Raw genomic sequence first — 22,031 nt, 5'->3', positions numbered from 1 at the left:
ATTTAATTGGATTAACATCTTAATACAACATGGGTTGCTATATTCAGTTCTGGAGTCTCAACAGAAGTGTCCTCATAGGCCTCTAAAGCATGGATACAAAGAGTACTAAAACTAATTGCAAGAAATACTTAGCCTATATAATATTAAATACTTATATGATATCAAACATCTCCTTTTTTTAACAAGAATGGCTTTTATTATGTTAACTCAAGATCTAACAGTTGTTTCTTATAGCCTGTTTATAAGTCCAATCTTTGAGGTCTTTTGATCATTCTACCATAGCTAGAGGTTGGGAGTAAGATAGGTGTAGGTTGGATGGTACCAAAGGAGGGAGCATGGTTGGGGCTGAAGTCATATTGGGTTTGGTTGTGAACTTGAGTTTCAGGAGTAGGTCTATGTTGGGTTTGAGTCTCTGGTTGTTTGATTGGATTATGTAGGAGTTCTGGATTAACAAACGTTGGGTTTTGATTTAGGGACTCCCTTAAATGTATCATGTTTCTCCTGACTTCTCTCCCATCATTCTGTTTTACTATGAATGACCTGTGTGTAATATATGATTTTACTATCTGTCCCGGTTCCCATGCTTTACCCTTCTGAAATAAAATTGATTCATTTAGCTCTAAGTTAGGCAATGGTTTACAAGTTTTATCGTACCATGACTTACAGTTACTACACTTAGCTGTTAGTTTTGCCTTAACATTTACATCAAAATTCTTAGGCTTAAGTTGGTTGTCTACACAAGGGGTTTTGGTCTTAATCCTTCTACTTAGCATAAGTTGAGCTGGTGATAAGCCAATATCTTTCAAGGGGGTGTTTCTGTATTCTATTAGTTATACATAAACATCTGTGTTGCACTTGGAAGCCCTTCTTAACATGTTTTTGGCTATAGAAACAGACTTTTCGGCAAGTCCGTTGGATTTGGGATAATGCGGACTAGATGTTATTACATTAAAATCATAATCTGATGGAAAATTCCTTAATTCAATACTATTAAAGGGCATATTGTCTGCAATTTAAGTGTTTGGGATTCCAAACCTAGCAAAGATTGATTTTAATTTTTGAATAACACGACCTGCTGTTTTCCCATTCAAAGTTACAAACTCTAGCCATCTACTATAATAATCAGTAATTACTAAGTAGTCATTAGGGCCAAATTGAAAAATATCCGCAGCTAATTTTTGCCATGGTCTGTTAGGAAGTGGGTGACTTTACATAGGTTGTTTGGTATTCGATTTACGAAATCTATCGCAAACTTTACACTTAAGAACGGTTTCATGTATTTACAAAATTTTATTTACCTTTTGTCTACAGCTCAATAAGTTGTAACTTCCGTTACGGCCCTTTCGGCATTAACATGCCATCATCAGACGTCTTCGGCTGAAGCAGCGTCGTCACAGTAGAAACATATAACACGAACACATTTTACGAATACAAATACACAAAAATAAAACTAACAGGCCTGTCGCACACACGTTACCGGTTGACATGATCAGAGCTAGATGCCGACTGGAGGTTAATCCTGCATCGTTGTTGGTGTGACGGTGTTATCAGCTGACCTTTGTACTCCTGCCTTTGGTCTATAATTGTCCTGGTTTAAAATGCTGTTGAATATGAAGTGTGATTTATATTGTAGTTTCTCATTTAAAATTGTGTCATCTAAACTATTTTCTTTAAAAGCTCTGTAAATTTCATATTCTTCGAGTGTATCCAGTTTATTTCCTTTCTTGCTTGTGTGGAGTATCTCTAGGCCATTGTTCAGATCGTACATGTCATGATTTTCGTCAACCAGGTGTTGTGCAAAGGAGGATTTTTGTTTGTCGATTCTTGGGCATGGATGATGTTCTCTGTATCTAGTTCCGAATGTCCGTCCAGTTTTTCCTATGTAAAAGCTTGGACAACTTGCACATTTATTTTTGTACACACCTGACTTCTCACTTTTGTCAATTATACTATCCGACACATTTAATTTGTTAATTGTCTTGTTGTTTGTCTTAAAAGCTAATTCAATACCATGCTTCTTCAACTCTTTTGTAAGTGTATACTGAATTGAGTGTGAGTATTCTACACACTCATACGTCTTCTTTTGTTGTTGAACATCTCCAGATTTTTTATCATTATTATTTGTTTTCTTACTTAATAATCTGTTTCATGTATTTGTTTTGACATTCCCAGCCAGTATGAGATTTCTCTAGCTCTAGATTTACACTTTTCAATGCCTAGATGGCTTTCATGGATTAGTAATAACATTTCATTTCTGAGGGATGACGGTACTGTAAGCCCTTGTGTAGAGCTTATCATCTAGAAAAACAAGGTCGTCTTGTACTGTAATTCTATCTTGTAAGTTGTAATAGAACTTAGATATAATAGAATAATAGAACATTAGATGGACACTTATTTTTGGCAGTAGGTTAACCAATAAAATAAAACTGTTTTAACGTTGACAGGTCACAATCTTTATCAATTTCTACTTTAAACTTCTCTTTTTTAGCTGGTGTTATGGGTAAGTGACTCAAGGAATGAACAATAATATAATACAGTTCGGGGTCATCTTTCACAGTGTCTTAAGTATGCCCTAGATAAGGTGTCAGCCATGAACATATATTTCCCTGGGATGTATTCTACTTTTATTTAGTACTTCAATAACTTGAGTAGTAATCGTTGTAACCTAGGCGAAACTTTGGATAGGTCTTTATTTACAATATTTACAAGACGTTTATGGTCAGTTTGAACGTGAACAAGCCTACCATAAGTCAGCTGATGGAACCGTTCCAGCCCAAAAGTAATAGCTAAAAGCTCCTTTTCAATCTGGGCATATCTCTGATCAGTTTCGGTCAGGCTTCTGGAGCCATACGATATGGGGTGCCCTTCTTGAAAAAGACAAATACCAAGGCCATCTTTACTGGCGTCACACTGTAAAAAAAGGAGCTTAGAACTGTCAATAATACCTAAGACTGGCGCTTCGGTCAACTTAGCTTTTAAGTTATTAAAGGCTTGGTCATGTTCATTCGACCAATTCCAATCTACATTCTTCCTAGTAAGGTAGCGCAAAGGGGAGGTTAAATTAGACAAATTAGGGATATATTGAGACAGAAATTTTGACATTTCTAATAAACACATTAAAGGTTTAATGCCCTCTTTAGAAACTACTTTATCTACAAAGTTTACTGAGTTTACCCTAAACTGATACTTGTCTTTGTTGAACTTAACATTATAGTCTTTTGCTTTCTGAAGAACTTTGTTAAGAATAATATCGTGTTCTTATTCAATAGAACCAGCTATGATTAAATCATCAAAGTAAATTTTACCACGTCTAGCCATAATTTCCTCAGGCTTAGGAATTAGAAAAGGTTCTTTCTTAATACTAGCAGTACCTGGGGACCGAGCATTGCTCGGGGAAAATAATTAGTTTACTCTGAAAGCAGTTTAGTATTGCAGATACATTAATCCACTCCCAAACTCCACACTGCTCACCTTCACTACTTCCTTCACCACTCCATACGTCGTGGACCTGTTTGCATTCCTTCGTCCTTCCCTATACCATTTTAGAATTGCAGATACATAAATGCCACAGACAGTTCCCATACTCTGCACTGCTAGCCTTACTACGTCCTTCACCATTTCCTACGTCATGGACCTGTTTTCCTCCCTTCTCATAGCAATTTAGGATTGCAGATACATTAATCTAATCCCCCTGTAACAGTTCCCACACTCCAGTATGATCACCTTTAATACTTCCTATGTCACGGACCTGTTTCACTCTCTTCCAACGGCATTTTAGGATTGCAGATACCCTAATCTAATCGTCATTAACAGTTCCCACACTTCGGACTGCTTGCCTTTACTACTTCCTTCACCACTTCCTACGTCGCGGACCTGATTCCCTTCCTTCCCATAGCATTTTAGGATTGCAGATTCCTTAATCTACTCGTCATAAACAGTTCCCACACTCCGGACTGCTTGCCTTTACTACTTCCTTCACCACTTCCTACTTCGCAGACCTGTTTACCTCCCTTCCCATAGCATTTTAGGATTGTAGATACCTTAATCTAATCCCCATAGCAGTTAAGATAGCCAAACCCCCGTACAGGGAAATAAAAAAGACAAAATATTAATAGGCATGGAGCTTTTGTGTATTGATATAATAGTTTTAATTGCTGAATTCCTGTAATTTTAAGTCTTATAAAACTCATTGAAGAACTCTTTTCTTCCTTAAAAAAGGCTGCAAAAGTGCCATTTACCACTCACAAATTTAATACCTAGATTGCCTTAAAAACTCACTAAAATACATGACATTTTCAAAATTACCCCCCCCCCCCCCCTCTGCGCTGGGGAGATCCTGGTAACAGGGCCCACAATTAAATGTGGGGGCCAAGACTTCCTTCACCACTTCCTACGTGGACCTGTTTTCCTCCCTTCCCACGGCATTTTAGGTTTGCAGCTACCTTAATATATTCGTCATTAACAGTTCCCACACTCCGGACTGCTTGCCTTTACTACTTCATTCACCACTTCCTACGTCGCGGACCTGTTTCCCTCCCTTCCCATAGCATTTTTGGATTGCAGATACCATAATCTAATCGTCATAACAGTTCCCACACTCCAGACTGCTCACCTTTACTACTTCCTTCATCACTTCCTGTGTCACAGACCTGTTTCTCTCTCTTCCCATAGCATTTTAGGATTGTAGCTACCTTAATATAGGTAATAGTCATTAACAGTTTACACACTTGTTTTCCTCCCTTCCCATAGCATTTTAGGATTGCAGATTCCTTAATCTACTCGTCATAAGCAGTTCCCACACCCCAGACAGTATACCTTGACTACTTCCCTCACCACTTCTTACGACGCGGACCTGTTTCCCTCCCTTCCCATAGCATTTTAGGTTTGCAGATACCTTAAACTAATCGTCATAAACAGTTCCCACACTCCGGACTGCTTGCCTTTACTACTTCCTTTACCACTTCCTACTTCGCGGACCTGTTTTCCTCCCTTCCCATAGCATTTTAGGATTGTAGATACCTTAATCTAATCCCCATTAAAAGTTCCCACACTCCGGACAGCTCGCCTTTACTACTTCCTTCACCACTTCCTACGTCGTGGACCTGTTTTCCTCCCTTTCTATTGCATTTTAAGATTGCAGATACCTTAATCTAATTGTCATAAACAGTTCCCACACTCCGGACTGCTTGCCTTTACCACTTCCTACTTCGCGGACCTGTTTCCCTCCCTTCCATAGCATTTTAGGATTGTAGATACCTTAATCTAATCCCCATTAAAAGTTCCCACACTCCGGACAGCTCGCCTTTACTACTTCCTTCACCACTTCCTACGTCGTGGACCTGTTTTCCTCCCTTTCCATTGCATTTTAAGATTGCAGATACCTTAATCTAATCGTCATATACAGTTCCCACACTCTGGACTGCTTGCCTTTACTACTTCCTTCACCACTTCCTACTTCGCGGACCTGTTTCCCTCCCTTCCCATAGCATTTTAGGATTGTAGATACCTTAATCTAATCCCCATAGCAGTTAAGATAGCCAAACCCCCGTACAGGGAAATAAAAAAGACAAAATATTAATAGGCATGGAGCTTTTGTGTATTGATATAATAGTTTTAATTGCTGAATTCCTGTAATTTTAAGTCTTATAAAACTCATTGAAGAACTCTTTTCTTCCTTAAAAAGGCTGCAAAAGTGCCATTTACCACTCACAAATTTAATACCTAGATTGCCTTAAAAACTCACTAAAATACATGACATTTTCAAAATTTTCCCACCCCCTCCCCCTCTGCGCTGGGGAGATCCTGGTAACAGGGCCCACAATTAAATGTGGGGGCCAAGACTTCCTTCACCACTTCCTACGTCGTGGACCTGTTTTCCTCCCTTCCCACGGCATTTTAGGTTTGCAGCTACCTTAATATATTCGTCATTAACAGTTCCCACACTCCGGACTGCTTGCCTTTACTACTTCATTCACCACTTCCTACGTCGCAGACCTGTTTCCCTCCCATCCCATAGCATTTTTAGATTGCAGATACCATAATCTAATCGTCAAAACAGTTCCCACACTCCAGACTGCTCGCCTTTACTATTTCCTTCACCACTTCCTGCGTCGCGGACCTGTTTCCCTCCCTTTCCATAGCATTTTAGGATTGTAGATATCTTAATATAATCGTCCTAAACAGTTCCCTTATTACCCTTACTCCACACTGTTACCCTTGACTACAATGTATTGAGTAATCTTCAGTATAATCTTTGCTTAATAGTAACAACTGATGTTTTCCTTTTGTACTGTATTTTTAATTTGCTAGTATACTGTGGAAATCGTTGGAGCCTTTTTCGAGATCTTGGTGCAAGCATACATACATACATACATACATACAAGCAAACATTGCTCGTATTAGAGTATAGGATTAAGTTCCTTACAATCGAGACATAACCTTAAGCTTTGATCCGGTTTTAGCGAATTTCCCATATAGGGAATAAGCTATTACCGTAGTACTCATGGTAAGACCTGGACCCGGGACCGATTTTTTTTTTTCGTTTTGAGGTCCCTAGAGGCCAAAAACACCATCCGTTCAAATTCACGTATATATATATATATACAGTGCTGGCCAAATTATTAGACTAATGCATTTTTTTCGTGTTTTTTTTTATATTTTTCGTACATAAAAATTGCATAAAAAATTATTGTATTGCCTATTTAAGTATAAAATGTCTTTTGTATGTTACTTAAGTATAGTATAAGCTGAAAACTTCATTATTTAATTTTGCAGTTGGCACCCCTGCCTTTGGTGTAAAAACAGCAAAAATAAAGAAATAATTCAGGGCTACCACCTGTGAAAATAAAAAAACAGAATTTTTAGCTTATAATATTTAAAAATAACACACAAATAAGAATATGTACTTTAACCAGTAATAAAATAGTTTTTTGGCTGAAAAAAAAACCAAATAACTATAAAAATGAGTTTAGTCTAATAATTTGGCCAGCACTGTATATATATATATATGTGTGTCCGTTAGCGCGATAACTCGAGCAAAAATGATCCGTTTTTGATGAAATTTGGTACAAACGTGTAAACCTACGTTTATTCGAACGAGTTCGCGAACCAGCATGATCGGACAATGGGAACGGGGGTTTATGGGGGCTTTTATGAGGTAAAAATGGGTTTTTCTCATTTTCGACCCAAAAAACATACAATTTTGCAATTTTTTTCCAAACAATTTTGTAGAGCTTAAAAAAACAAATAATTTAGTATACTGAAGCGTTATGATGCGCCTAATGGTTACGGTGAAAATTTCAAAAAATTGTAAATTTAAAATTCTCATGTTATTCTTATGGGGAATAAGTAAACTGTTGTAGTTTGCTAGTTTATTAACATATTTTGCCCAAATTTGGAAAATGTTTTTATTTCTTACTAACTATTAACATTTTACATAAAAAACAATTTTACCCTCCCTGTTACAGCAAACCTAAGTATGTGTTAAACTAATTCTATAAATAGGGAATAAATGTGATATTTTTAAGGAGACAATTTAGTGTAAATCCAATCAGGCAAATGGAAATTCGCTTAGTCTGCAGGTTTGCTGCGGCGGGGGTATTTCTACTATTACTAGGCTTTGTACCTAATCAGTAGGTCGATTGGCCTCTGCAATGATATTTTCATTTCTTAACTCATCTAATGTGTCTTTAAGCTTAGCATATAGGCTAAGGGGAACGCGCCTAAGTGGGTGAACTTTGGGTGTAGCATTAAATAAATAAATAAATAAAAATGCCTTTATTTAGCAAGTGTTCTTCAGTACATACTGCTTTACAGGATAACTCTTGTCAATTTAATTACTAATACGAAATAAAACTAATAACAAAAAGTACAGAATCTATTTACAAAATTTGAGGTCCTTTCTATACATTTCTTTTAGCTTATTTCTAAATGCTGGAACACCCAGCAACTTAAGATCACAGGGGAGGTCATTATACAACTTGGGCCCAAAGTATGAATAGCCTCTCCTGGCAATCTCCAGCCTCACTCTCGGGAAGTTAAACTGCTTTTCCTGTCGAGTATTGTACCGAGACACCCGATCGCGGGAGACCAGTCTTTCCATCAGGTAAGCTGGTTCTTTTTTTACGAGTACCCGATGAACCAGAGTGCAGGTTTGCATCCTGCACACGGCTGCTGAGGGCAAAAGACCGGCAGTTTTTTCAAATTCAGATATATGATCGCGTTTCCGCAGACCATATATAAATATTACTGCAGTGTTCTGAAGTTTTTGAATCCTTTCCATGCCCTCATTCGTGATGCTGTTGCCATATGAAGGAAAACAGTAGTAGTATAGCACTGACAAGACAATTGATTGAATCAGCTGAATCTTGGCTGTCTCAGGTAGGATGGTTCGGCATTTGTACAGACCCCGCAATCTACCCAACGCCAGCTGGGAAACATGGGTGATATGATCAGAGAAGGTAAGACCACTGTCTAATATTACGCCCAAAGTCCTGGCAGTGTGGCTCACCTTCAACTCCACGTCATCAAGTTTTACCTGCACGTCTCCATCAATGATCAATTGAACAAGTCTATTAGTCTATGTGGACGGGCAAATGCAAGGTTAAAAGAGGCCGCCAACCTCTTAAAAAAAAAAAAAAAAACATAGTTGGGCGGAGCAATATGAAGAACAGTGCATTTCTCCCGGTTTAACTTGAGACCATGCTTCATGGACCACTCACTGACATTTGCCAAATAAAAGTTCATCCTCGCAACAGCTTGGTCAATTGAGTTGACATCATAGGATAAATGCATCTGACATAGTCATCTGCATAGTAGTCTGCATAGGCGTGCACATTGCAGAAGTGCACGCAATTGGATATGTCTGCAGTGTACAGGGTGAATAAAATGGGACCCAGACAGCTCCCCTGCGGCACTCCCGGACTTTGTCAAGGGGAAGTGAAACATCAGCTCCTACTCTAGTCACCTGTTCTCTTTTTTCCAAGTACGACTGCATCCAAGCAATTGCATTATCCATAAAACCAAGATGTCCCAATTTGCGAGAAGTAAACTGTGGCTTATAGAGGCAAACGCCTGTGAATAGTCAAGCATGACAACAGAGCTACACCTGCCCCGGTCCCTCGCCTCAAACAAGTCTGCAAACATATTCACCAATGCAGTGCAGGTACTGTGGTTTCTTCTAAACCCTGACTGTAATTTTGGAAGGATTTGTTCTTTTTCTAAATGTTCTAGAATTTGTTTTATTGCTAATTTTTCCAGTTCTTTTGATATGGCAGGCAAGACTGATATAGGTCTAAGCTCACTGAAGTCAGTAGGATAAGATTTTTTTGGCAATGTAACCATTGGTGTAACCTTTAGCTAAGGTTACTGTAATGGTTGTCGTAAGGTTGTATATTAAAGGTTGTCGTCAATGTTTCGCTGACAGTTCATACAATTGTGAGAATTGAACCAATATGGAAGATGAATTAATAAGACACCTTTAGCAATAAACAATTTGTATTTAAAAATTACATATGCTAAAATACAAATTATTTTAACAAAAATCAAGGTTAGGTAATAAATTATTTTTTTGCAATATTACAATAAAAGTTGTATGAAAAAGTAAAATCACCAAAAAGAATACTATTGATAATATACCCTGCAATACTAAATTTAATTTTATATTGTAAATGTAAAAAATATAACAATCAAAATATCCAATGAATTTAATTTGTCGGGGTTATAATTATTAATCATATTAATAATGTCAGATTTAAAGTATTAACACAATGGTCTTTAGAATATAAATGTAGTACAGTAGTTGTCATAAAGTATTTTTACCTGAAACAGACAAGTTACAATTATAAAAAATGGTGAGCTGATGTAAGTATATTTGTATCTCCAGAGCTCAGCTTGGCCTTTATGTTGGGTTGTCTTTAAGTTTGGGCTAATTCGCTTTCAATGTACATATGCAGGCTTGCACATCTCCATTATTTGTAATGTATAGCCGCATAAGCTGCGCAGTTCCTAATGCGGGCTAGGCTATATTTATTTTGAATAGAAATGAGATTACCATCAATGAAAATTCCATTTGTGATTAATTCCACAGCTTCCTCAACAAACTGTTTTAAATACTCTCTGCAATCTGAAGGCTTTTTCTTACCGTAGTATACCCCAACTGGCCAAACTTTTTTGACGATTGATGGTAGGTTAACAATCGATGCCATTATTGGCCAAACTTCCCCCGAACAACTATTAAATAAGGGAAGGTCGTCAATACCAATCAGGAGTTCTATTGTATTTACATTCTTCTCTACAACTTTCTTCCACAGACGTTTAATTCCTGCTGATAAACCAATGTGGCAATAGTATCCAGGATTCATCTCTTGGATCGGAAGTGAAGCAGGAGAGTCAAGAAATGTCCTGGCAGTAGATTGTGACATTGGCTTTCTGTTTTACCGAAGCAATAGTTATGTAGAACTGATCACTCTACATAACATGATTAAACAACCAAATGAAAAAGCGCGCTTTCATTGTTGCAACAATAACAGAGGAGTCAGAGTTGAACACCAGCTGTAACTGTTGATTTGAGGCTCAGCCACGGCTACCGTGAGCGATAAGGACGCTACATAACCTTTGACCGTCAAGCGTTGTCCAGTCGACATTGGAAGTAGAGAGTCTGTTACATTAAGTAGTAGTAGAGAGAGAGAGACGAGAGCGTGCACGAGACTTCAGGTAGAGAGCCGTAACCGACATCAAGCCCTTCAGCATCGCTGGATTTTTGTGAGCCTAAATTGGAATTTGGCTAAGGTGAGCCGCTACCATGTTATAAAATGTTATACTTGAGTTTCATGAGTAGTACAGCTAATTTGGCCTAATCATTAATATTGAAGTATTTAAAAAAAAAACTAAACTAAGCCTTGGGCATAGAATGAGATTGTCAGAACATGTGAGCAAACATTTAATTAAATACAACGAGATACTAATTAATGGTTTTACACTAAGTAAAACAGAAGTAATTAGTTTAGAACCTTCTAACTGAAAAAGTGCTAAGGTTAACAAACAAACAAAATGTAAATATTAGTTAGTATTTTAAATGTAAATATTAGAATGAACTTTATGCATGTTGTTGCCATGATATTTATATTGCTATTTTAACCGTGCTAGAATAATTAATCTTGCAAAACTGACTACACAAAACAAAAGGCAAAGGGACAAAATGTACAAAACCTTTTTTGTTCTGCTAACATTATAATAAAGCAAGATATAGCGTAGTCATTGAACTGATTGTGGATAGCTATTTTTTATAAAATGTTAATATGAGGTTGAGGTGTAAATATGATTTGTGAACCACGTTGATAAATTATTTATTGTAGGCTATTTACTTAATCTCTCAATATGTACAGCATGTTATTTAATGATGTTATTTAATTATAAACCCATTCGTAGGTATTATTATTGTTCTAGAGTTGTAATGAGTAATTTCAGGCAAAGCTAGAGTAACAATTGTCAGTCTTACTGATACCTAGCCTATTGAGTTATTACATATTACACCCTAACATTGGTTATTCACTTTAAAGTACAGTATTTATCAATGTGCACTAGGTTCTCATTAGAAACTGAGCAAGAGTGTTTTGTAAACTATTAATAATGTATTCAGATATAAGCTGATTACTAAAGTGTCAGTAATACTTAAGCTGCGACTGGATAAGAAATACAAATGGGCTATTGTGTGGAACTGTATATAATATATTGGTAGCCTATTTAATTTATATTGTTGGAGTAAAGACTATTCTGGAGTGATTTTGTTTTAAGGGCTTTTTCCCTGGACCTGCGTCTTGGCATTGACTGGTGACCTTGCTGATCCACGAGTGTGATCGTCTGCAGGACTGTTGGACCATTGCGGGTGCCAGCACCGTTGTTTGCACCTAGAGGACATTACGCGCGGGTCACACTTGCGCTGTGATATCCGGTTGTGGACCGTACACGGACAATACGTCCTTTGTGTGTCGTTGTCGGTGCTTCTATTCGGTGAGTAGACTTTCATTTTCACACCCTTTGAATCACCCCGGACGGCCGGGCGGCATCGGTCACTATCAAGTGGAACCTGTGACCTTGGACTCTGGCAAGATAAGGAATTGGAGTGAATGACTAATTATATCCAGTTCTGAGCTCTGAGATAGAAATATTTATGGTCTTGTTTAACTCCTGAATTGAAGCTAGCTATTAGGTGTATTTATATTTATGCATGAGGGTATGTGTTTGTTATATTTTTAGAATAAGTTATTATATTTAAATTAAGTTACTATTGGAGTGTTCCTAGGGACTTGATTTGGTATTTAACAGAGCTGGCCAGTATTTAATTTATGAGTATTTATTTGCACGAATCTCACTAAGTGAGCTATTTATCACTATCCTAAATGCTCTCCTTCACTTGTAGTATTTAAGATCTTAGCTGTGGAAGAGAAATAGGCAATACAAGTGTATACAATTCAACATATGGTCTTTATTTGTGTTTACCTGGTAGTATCGCAGGTTATTGTCTAGATAATTTTTAATCTGATTGATTACTGAGTTGTCAATTACGAAATAATATTTTGTTTTGTTTATGAGTTTGGGTGGTTAAATAATTTAAAGGTATACTGCTAATCCAAGTGCTTAAGGCCTAGTTTTTGCAAAGTCAGATTAAACTTTTGAGTGCATGGTAGTGGGCTCACTTGATGATACCTTAGGGCAGGAAAACATTCCTTGTTGGAGTCCTGCAACTGATCCATCCTAACAACAAGGTGGCGCCCTCTCTCGAGCAAATCCCGACCAACTTGGTAACAATTCAAGGGTGACCTGCTATCAGTAATCCAGACTTGGATGAGCTACGAATTTCCCCCACCACTCACGCCCTTCTCCACTGAGCTAGGCTATCAAAAGTGATATCTCAGGTGCCAAGGTGGCAAAATGGCGCCCTGAACGTGGGGCTTTTGGATAATACAGGAACTAAGCTGTATTGGGAAAGCTTTTAAACTGTGTGTGAACATAATTTTAATACTTCAAATTTTGTTGGTAATAATTGAGTGAAAAAAAAATTGATACTGCTGTTTGGATTTGTTTGTTCTTTCATTAATCTGTTCCAGTTCACAAGCTAACTACTGAAAGGAGCAAAACTGGATAAAAGTTCTGCTGGTCTTATAAATACTTTGTTGTGAATATAATATGGTTTTGTTTATGTACTGTTCTGGTCATCTAGTGAATTTGATATTTTATCTGACAATGAGTGCCTATCATTTGCGTAAGCCTGAGGTCATCTACGAACTAAAAATCAGGAATGTTGATACGAATGATACTGCTAATGAGTTAAGGAAGCGTCTAACGCAGTGTTTATCGACAGATACAAAAATTGATGAGGCTGTTGTAAACTCCTTAGATGCAGACGTAGAATTAGAGGAATGTGAGATTAAATACCAGGATTTATCTTCATTGGTAAGCGACTATGAAGGGAATTATAACGACAACGAGTTTCACAGGATTTCAGCTCGTCTTTGGCACCTGTACCTTAGAGTAGAAAGAATCCCAGTGGGAGCGGGGGCTGATAAGGAGATTTCAGATTCAAAGGAAAAATTGTTACACCAAAGTAGGGAGCTACTGGATTCCTTTAAAGAAACCCCCACACAGAGGAGTGATGCGTTAGAAAAAACGCCGGCAACACCGTCCGAACGTCTACCTTCTCAAGTATTGGAAACTGTGACCCAGGAAACAAATTTTGAGCTGCCAAAAACTTCATCCCTTCCATCTCAACCACCTGCACTGATGGAATACGACAAGAACGTTGCTGGGGAACGGAAGCTACTGGAAGAATGGCGGCAGAACGAAGAAAGGAAATTGTACCAAGAAAGGCGTCACCAAGAAGAATGGCTTCAGAAGGAAGAGAGGAGGCTACAAGAAGAAAGAAGAAAACTGGAGGAAAAATGGCAACAGGAAGAACAGTTGTGGAAAATCAGAAAACAGCAAAGAGAGAAATTTAGCATGGAAGAGATTAGTATTCAAGAAGCTGCGAGGAAGACAGAAGTTGGAAAATTGAGGGAGGATTTAAGACCTCAAGCGGTTAGAGGATCTTTTGAGGACTGTGACCTGTCAAGATTTTCTTCAGCTCCAGATTACACACGAGCTACTTCCAGGCCAAAATATGTTCCGGTTTACAAATGGGGGCTGAAATTTGATAACTCCGGCATAAGTATTGCTTCATTCCTTGAGAGAGTGGAGGAGCTTCGAAGGGCTAGAGGAATCACTCATCAAGAGCTATATGAGTCTGCGGTGGATCTGTTTTCAGGACCTGCGCTGGTATGGTACCGTGCGGCATCAAATAGAATTCAGTCTTGGCATCAATTGACGAAGGAGCTCAAGGAAGTCTTCCAACCGGCGGACTATGACCTAAGGCTCCATCAGGAGATATTTAACAGGGTGCAAGGGGATAATGAGCCTATAGATCTATTTATAGCCGCGATGGAAGGCTTATACGGTAGATTAGCGGTACCTGTCCCTGAGCCCACACGCCTAGCTCAGATATATCACAACTTACATCCTCAGCTGCAAGACCGACTCGCTCTTTGTAGCATCCAAACACTTGACCAACTCCGTACCATGGGACGAAGGGCAGAGGCAGGCCGACTAAGTATGGTTAGGATAAGACCAGCAACGACACGAGAAAATACTCTCGAACCGGACCTTGCCTATCAGGATCAAAGCTACAGACGCAAAATTCCAGTGGGACGTGTAGCTGGTGTGCAACCCTTCGAGTCAAATCGCCAGGACTTTGTATGTTGGAACTGTCGAGAAAAGGGTCACAGCTTCAGATTTTGCCGAAAACCAAAACGAAGATTCTGCTTTGGTTGTGGAAAGGAAGACGTTTTGAGACAAGACTGTGGAAAATGTTGTCCAAAAAACGGGCAACGCAAGGAGTCAGAAAGGAATTAGATGGTTCTGGCTCCTTGGAAATTGAAAAGATCCTCACCACTCATAGATCGGCCGCTCAGAAGAGCACCCCAGATATTAACTATATCATACATAGCCAAGAGAAGGACAATCGGCCTTATTTGAAGGTGAGAGTGTTTGGCCGGGAGATTATAGCTTTATTGGACTCTGGGGCTTCCCAAACGTTTTTAGGTGAAAAGGGAATGTGGATTTTAAAAGAATTCCCAGCTCGCCTTCATAGTACTAGTGATCGTTTTGTGGAGACAGCAGACTCAAGACGCCATGAAGTCAAGGGCTTTGTCAACCTACCCATTACGTTACAGGGCCGAACTAAGAACCTGAATGTTTGCGTCGTACCCTCGCTGCAGCATACTCTGATCTTGGGAATAGACTTCTGGGAAGTTATGCATATTGTTGCGGATATGCACAATCGGAAGTGGGATTTCGGCCAAAAGAAAGTTGATCTGTTTTGTAGTTCGATTGAAGGTATTACCTCGGAAGATAACCTTACAGCATCAGAACGATGCAAGCTCCAAGATCTTCTGGAGAAACATTTCAAGGATGAACCTGCCACCTTAGGAAGAACTGATAGGGTGAAGCACATCATTGATACGGGAGATGCGGTCCCAATCAAGCAGCGGTACTACACTGTCTCCCCCGCTCGTCAAAAACTCATCAATGAAGAATTGGACCGGATGTTAGGGTTGGGGGTTGTGGAGCCATCACAGAGCGCCTGGTCTTCACCAATCATGTTGCTGGACAAACCAGATGGCAGTAAACGGTTTGTGGTTGATTTTAGGGCTGTGAATGCCGTGAGTAAAAAGGACGCTTATCCCTTACCGCAAGTAACCACTATCCTAGACAGGCTTAGAGACGCTAGGTTCCTGTCCAGTCTGGACATCAAAAGCGCATATTGGCAGATAGAGCTTGAGGAGTCCAGCAAGGAAAAGACTGCGTTCGCAATCCCAGGTCGCGGACTATACCAATTTGTCACCATGCCTTTTGGACTGTGTGGAGCCCCTGCGACTTGGCAACGTTTTGTGGATACAGTCTTGGGACCTGACTTAGAGCCAAACGTTTTCGTCTATCTTGACGACATTATAGTAGTGACCTCTACCTTTGACTCACACCTCCAGGTACTGGCAGAGATATTCCGAAGAATTCGTGCTGCCAAGCTTACCCTCAATCGAGAGAAGTGCAAGTTCTGCAGAAAGGAATTAAGGTACCTGGGATATATTGTTAGTGGGGATGGTTTACGCGTTGACCCTGACAAAATCAAGGCCATTGTGGATATCCCGGTACCACGTAATCCAAAGGAGATACGTCAGTTTACAGGTATGGCATCGTGGTACAGGCGCTTTATTCCCAACTTCGCGTCTCGTATGGCTCCTTTGACTTCCCTTCTGAAAAGGAGAAATCGTTTCGACTGGACTCCAGAATCTGAGACAGCTTTTCAAGACATAAAGTCCTGCCTGATCACTGCTCCCATCCTATCATGTCCGGATTTCTCGAGGCCTTTCACAATTTCCTGTGACGCCTCCGGTGTAGGAATTGGTGCGGTGCTGAGCCAGGAAATTGAGCAAGGAGAAAGTGTAGTAGCCTATGCCAGCCGTACACTTACCAGGCAAGAACAGAACTTCTCAGCCACCGAAAGAGAATGTTTGGCGGTGATCTTCGCAGTGGAGAAGTTTCGACCATACGTTGAGGGAACCAAATTCACGGTAGTGACTGACCACTACAGCTTGCTTTGGCTTAGGAATTTGAAGGACCCTACTGGACGCCTAGCTCGTTGGGCTCTGTGATTGCAACCCTATGATTTTCATCTAGTACACCGTAAGGGACATGAAAATGTTGTGCCTGATCTGTTGTCCCGCACAACCCCACCGATCGAGACTAGACCAACGTCTTCCAATATTATCTCTTGTGACTTGCTAGAGATGCCAGCGACTATCAAGGACAGATGGTACAATGAAATGTTGGACAAGGTAATGAAAGATCCTCAAAAATATTGCCAGTGGCGTGTTCAAGAGGGAAAACTGTGGAAGAATGTGGACATGTCAGGAGGCTTGCTTGAAGAGGCTAGCTGGAGACTAGTCGTACCAAAGGATCTCCGGCCTCAGGCCTTGGTCGAGTGTCATGATGACCCCCTCGCAGGACATCAAGGTGTTTTGAAAACCTATAAACGTATGCAAAGGATATATTATTGGCCAAAAATGCGAAAGGATGTCGCAACCTATGTCGCAAAATGTACTATATGCCAACAGACCAAATACGACCAGCAACTCCCTGCTGGTGTGATGGGCAGCAGACGTGCTGTTGATTCTCCTTGGCAAATGATTGCTGCAGATTTGATCGGACCACTACCAAGATCTCTAAAAGGTTTTAAATACCTGTTGGTTGTTACTGACACCTTCACCAAGTACACTATCCTTCGGCCACTCCGAGCTGCTACTGCGAAACTTGTATCACAACATTTAGAGGAAGACGTCTTTCTGTTTTATGGGGTGCCACGATACCTCATCTGCGACAACGGTTCGGAGTTTATTGGGGCACCAGTTAAAGACCTAGCTAGGCAGTACAAAGTGAAAATTCTTCTAAATGCCAGCCGACACCCTCAGGCTAATCCAGCAGAAAGAGTAAATCGGGATGTTGTCACTATGCTGCGAGCGTATGTCTCAGAAAATCACAGGGAATGGGACAAGTTTATCCCAAAGATAGGATTTGCCCTTCGCACGGCTCATCATGAGGTGACAAATCATTCACCAGCATTTTTGAACTTCGGGCGGGAACTCGCTACTTCTGGAGAAGGATTTGAAGTTCTTAATAATGGTTCGGATGTACCCCCACTTGAAGATTTAGAACCCGTGGGGGGAAAATTGCAGGAGCTTAAGGACATCCATCAAGAGGTTTCGAACAGACTGAAGGCTGCACACGAACAGAATTCTAAACGCTACAACCTACGAAGGAGAAATGTGACTTATAAAGTAGGGGATATAGTCTTGAAGCGGAACTTTATACAATCAGATGCTGCTAACTATTTTTCAGCTAAGTTGGCACCACGTTATGTGGGTCCCTATGTTATAGCAGAACAGATTTCTCCATTAGTGTACACGTTAGCGGACATGAATGGCAAGAAGATTGGCAGATGGCATGTGACGGACTTCAAGAAATATCAACAGTGAAGAAAATTTGGGAAATTTTCTGGAGGAAAGGGGGTGTTTGTGACATTGGCTTTCTGTTTTACCGAAGCAATAGTTATGTAGAACTGATCACTCTACATAACATGATTAAACAACCAAATGAAAAAGCGCGCTTTCATTGTTGCAACAATAACAGAGGAGTCAGAGTTGAACACCAGCTGTAACTGTTGATTTGAGGCTCAGCCACGGCTACCGTGAGCGATAAGGACGCTACATAACCTTTGACCGTCAAGCGTTGTCCAGTCGACATTGGAAGTAGAGAGTCTGTTACATTAAGTAGTAGTAGAGAGAAAGAGACGAGAGCGTGCACGAGACTTCAGGTAGAGAGCCGTAACCGACATCAAGCCCTTCAGCATCGCTGGATTTTTGTGAGCCTAAATTGGAATTTGGCTAAGGTGAGCCGCTACCATGTTATAAAATGTTATACTTGAGTTTCATGAGTAGTACAGCTAATTTGGCCTAATCATTAATATTGAAGTATTTAAAAAAAAACTAAACTAAGCCTTGGGCATAGAATGAGATTGTCAGAACATGTGAGCAAACATTTAATTAAATACAACGAGATACTAATTAATGGTTTTACACTAAGTAAAACAGAAGTAATTAGTTTAGAACCTTCTAACTGAAAAAGTCCTAAGGTTAACAAACAAACAAAATGTAAATATTAGTTAGTATTTTAAATGTAAATATTAGAATGAACTTTATGCATGTTGTTGCCATGATATTTATATTGCTATTTTAACCGTGCTAGAATAATTAATCTTGCAAAACTGACTACACAAAACAAAAGGCAAAGGGACAAAATGTACAAAACCTTTTTTGTTCTGCTAACATTATAATAAAGCAAGATATAGCGTAGTCATTGAACTGATTGTGGATAGCTATTTTTTATAAAATGTTAATATGAGGTTGAGGTGTAAATATGATTTGTGAACCACGTTGATAAATTATTTATTGTAGGCTATTTACTTAATCTCTCAATATGTACAGCATGTTATTTAATGATGTTATTTAATTATAAACCCATTCTTAGGTATTATTATTGTTCTAGAGTTGTAATGAGTAATTTCAGGCAAAGCTAGAGTAACAATTGTCAGTCTTACTGATACCTAGCCTATTGAGTTATTACATATTACACCCTAACATTGGTTATTCACTTTAAAGTACAGTATTTATCAATGTGCACTAGGTTCTCATTAGAAACTGAGCAAGAGTGTTTTGTAAACTATTAATAATGTATTCAGATATAAGCTGATTACTAAAGTGTCAGTAATACTTAAGCTGCGACTGGATAAGAAATACAAATGGGCTATTGTGTGGAACTGTATATAGTATATTGGTAGCCTATTTAATTTATATTGTTGGAGTAAAGACTATTCTGGAGTGATTTTGTTTTAAGGGCTTTTTCCCTGGACCTGCGTCTTGGCATTGACTGGTGACCTTGCTGATCCACGAGTGTGATCGTCTGCAGGACTGTTGGACCATTGCGGGTGCCAGCACCGTTGTTTGCACCTAGAGGACATTACGCGCGGGTCACACTTGCGCTGTGATATCCGGTTGTGGACCGTACACGGACAATACGTCCTTTGTGTGTCGTTGTCGGTGCTTCTATTCGGTGAGTAGACTTTCATTTTCACACCCTTTGAATCACCCCGGACGGCCGGGCGGCATCGGTCACTATCAAGTGGAACCTGTGACCTTGGACTCTGGCAAGATAAGGAATTGGAGTGAATGACTAATTATATCCAGTTCTGAGCTCTGAGATAGAAATATTTATGGTCTTGTTTAACTCCTGAATTGAAGCTAGCTATTAGGTGTATTTATATTTATGCATGAGGGTATGTGTTTGTTATATTTTTAGAATAAGTTATTATATTTAAATTAAGTTACTATTGGAGTGTTCCTAGGGACTTGATTTGGTATTTAACAGAGCTGGCCAGTATTTAATTTATGAGTATTTATTTGCACGAATCTCACTAAGTGAGCTATTTATCACTATCCTAAATGCTCTCCTTCACTTGTAGTATTTAAGATCTTAGCTGTGGAAGAGAAATAGGCAATACAAGTGTATACAATTCAACATATGGTCTTTATTTGTGTTTACCTGGTAGTATCGCAGGTTATTGTCTAGATAATTTTTAATCTGATTGATTACTGAGTTGTCAATTACGAAATAATATTTTGTTTTGTTTATGAGTTTGGGTGGTTAAATAATTTAAAGGTATACTGCTAATCCAAGTGCTTAAGGCCTAGTTTTTGCAAAGTCAGATTAAACTTTTGAGTGCATGGTAGTGGGCTCACTTGATGATACCTTAGGGCAGGAAAACATTCCTTGTTGGAGTCCTGCAACTGATCCATCCTAACAACAAGGTGGCGCCCTCTCTCGAGCAAATCCCGACCAACTTGGTAACAATTCAAGGGTGACCTGCTATCAGTAATCCAGACTTGGATGAGCTACGAATTTCCCCCACCACTCACGCCCTTCTCCACTGAGCTAGGCTATCAAAAGTGATATCTCAGGTGCCAAGGTGGCAAGATGGCAAAGTTTTGAAGCATGGATGAGTTTTCAAAACACAGAGTGGTGCCGATAAGGCGACATGTGTAATGTTGTAGTTGATACTCCATTGTCTCAGATTGTTACTGATGCCAGAAACGTTTTCAGAAAAACTGCAAGAATTATCAGAACAACTACTGTGAAAGTCTTCGTCACTGTCAGATTTAATATTAAATACATTTTCATTTAATCAATTCTAATTTATGATGAAATTAAATATTACAGATTTAAGAAATTAAGTTAAATTACATGGAATAAGTGCATATTTAAGTAGACTAGCCTATATTAAATTGGCTTATCCAACCATCCATGGAAATATTCGGTTATTCAAATTGAAATCAACCTTTGTACCAATTCATTTGTACAATTGGCGTTCTATTCTATAACTTTGTTGTGTTGATAGCCAAAATTATAGTAATTAATTACAACATTTTTATGTTTCAGATGACATAGGCCTACGGGTAATAATCGAGAAGATGAATTATATCTCCTCAAGAATGGATGAACTCGAAAAAAAAATAGATACATCAATGAAAAACAATAGGACAGATGAGGATGACATTTGTAAATACCTCCCAATTCAAACAATGGATCATTTTAAAGAGTTTGATAATAAATTGAACAGTGAAGAAAACAGAAAGTCTTTTGTAAGTATTTATAATATGGTAAAATTGTATTGAAAAGACACAATGTATAATTTGATACATCTGTTTAGTCAATTGGAAATAAACAGAGTAGCCTAATCATTCATATTTTGGAAAATGCAAATTTTACTCCTCAATTTATACGGAGATGTACGGTTTTCTTCAGTATATTACTGAGTGTGCGGTATTGGGAGGTCGTCGTGGTGGGCTATTTCTGCTCTACACAAGACGCCATTTCATCTACTCAGTCACTATGGAACTGCAACTATGGAGAATGCTTTCTCAAACATCAAATACGTATTTAATCGACTCGGCCATTAATCTTCATGCCTTTCTAGAAAAGATTTAAGATCCTTAACGTAAAATACATACTTGTTTGCTTTTGTCATCCCGTGGTTTACTTTGTACCGACCTATGACTTTAACAGGGTCCTTCATATTTCGGCACCAATCGACTCGCTAGCTTCGGTTTTCGACGAGAGCACGTGAGTTCGCTTTAGAACGGACTGACCAACATTGTACCGCACATCCCTTCTCTGTAGGTTATAACTTTTAGCCTGTACGTTAAAGCACAGAAAACGTACTACTATAACCCAGAATGCCAACCGCATGGTAAAAAGCATTAAGCGGTTTCAGAGAGCTTTGCCTGTCAATCGTAGGCAGCGCCACCAGCGTTGCCATGCACTTAGCATTG

At 39.1% G+C, this 22,031-nt stretch overlaps 1 protein-coding gene across 3 annotated transcripts in view; it reads left to right on the top strand.

The window, feature by feature from the left end:
- The window catches only part of LOC129002037 (uncharacterized), a 56,942-nt gene that overhangs the window by 18,225 nt on the left and 16,686 nt on the right, over window positions 1-22,031 (top strand). Inside the window, exon 4 of one of the 3 annotated variants that reach the window (XM_054429545.1) lies at window positions 21,139-21,341. The exons of 1 other annotated variant lie outside the window; for it this stretch is intronic. In XM_054429545.1, the coding sequence (XP_054285520.1) occupies window positions 21,139-21,142 (4 nt within the window). In that variant the 3' untranslated portion in view covers window positions 21,143-21,341. Of the gene's footprint in view, window positions 1-11,793; window positions 11,965-21,138; window positions 21,342-22,031 lie in introns of those variants that run through there. One more of the 3 variants, XM_054429544.1, reaches the window with a different exon arrangement.

This window comes from Macrosteles quadrilineatus, unplaced genomic scaffold (assembly GCF_028750875.1).
Source record: "Macrosteles quadrilineatus isolate MER2022 unplaced genomic scaffold, UCM_ALF_1.0 Scaffold_9__3_contigs__length_116548681, whole genome shotgun sequence".
NCBI classification, from domain to species: Eukaryota; Metazoa; Arthropoda; class Insecta; order Hemiptera; family Cicadellidae; genus Macrosteles; species Macrosteles quadrilineatus.
This window is presented reverse-complemented; position numbering and strand designations above follow the sequence as displayed.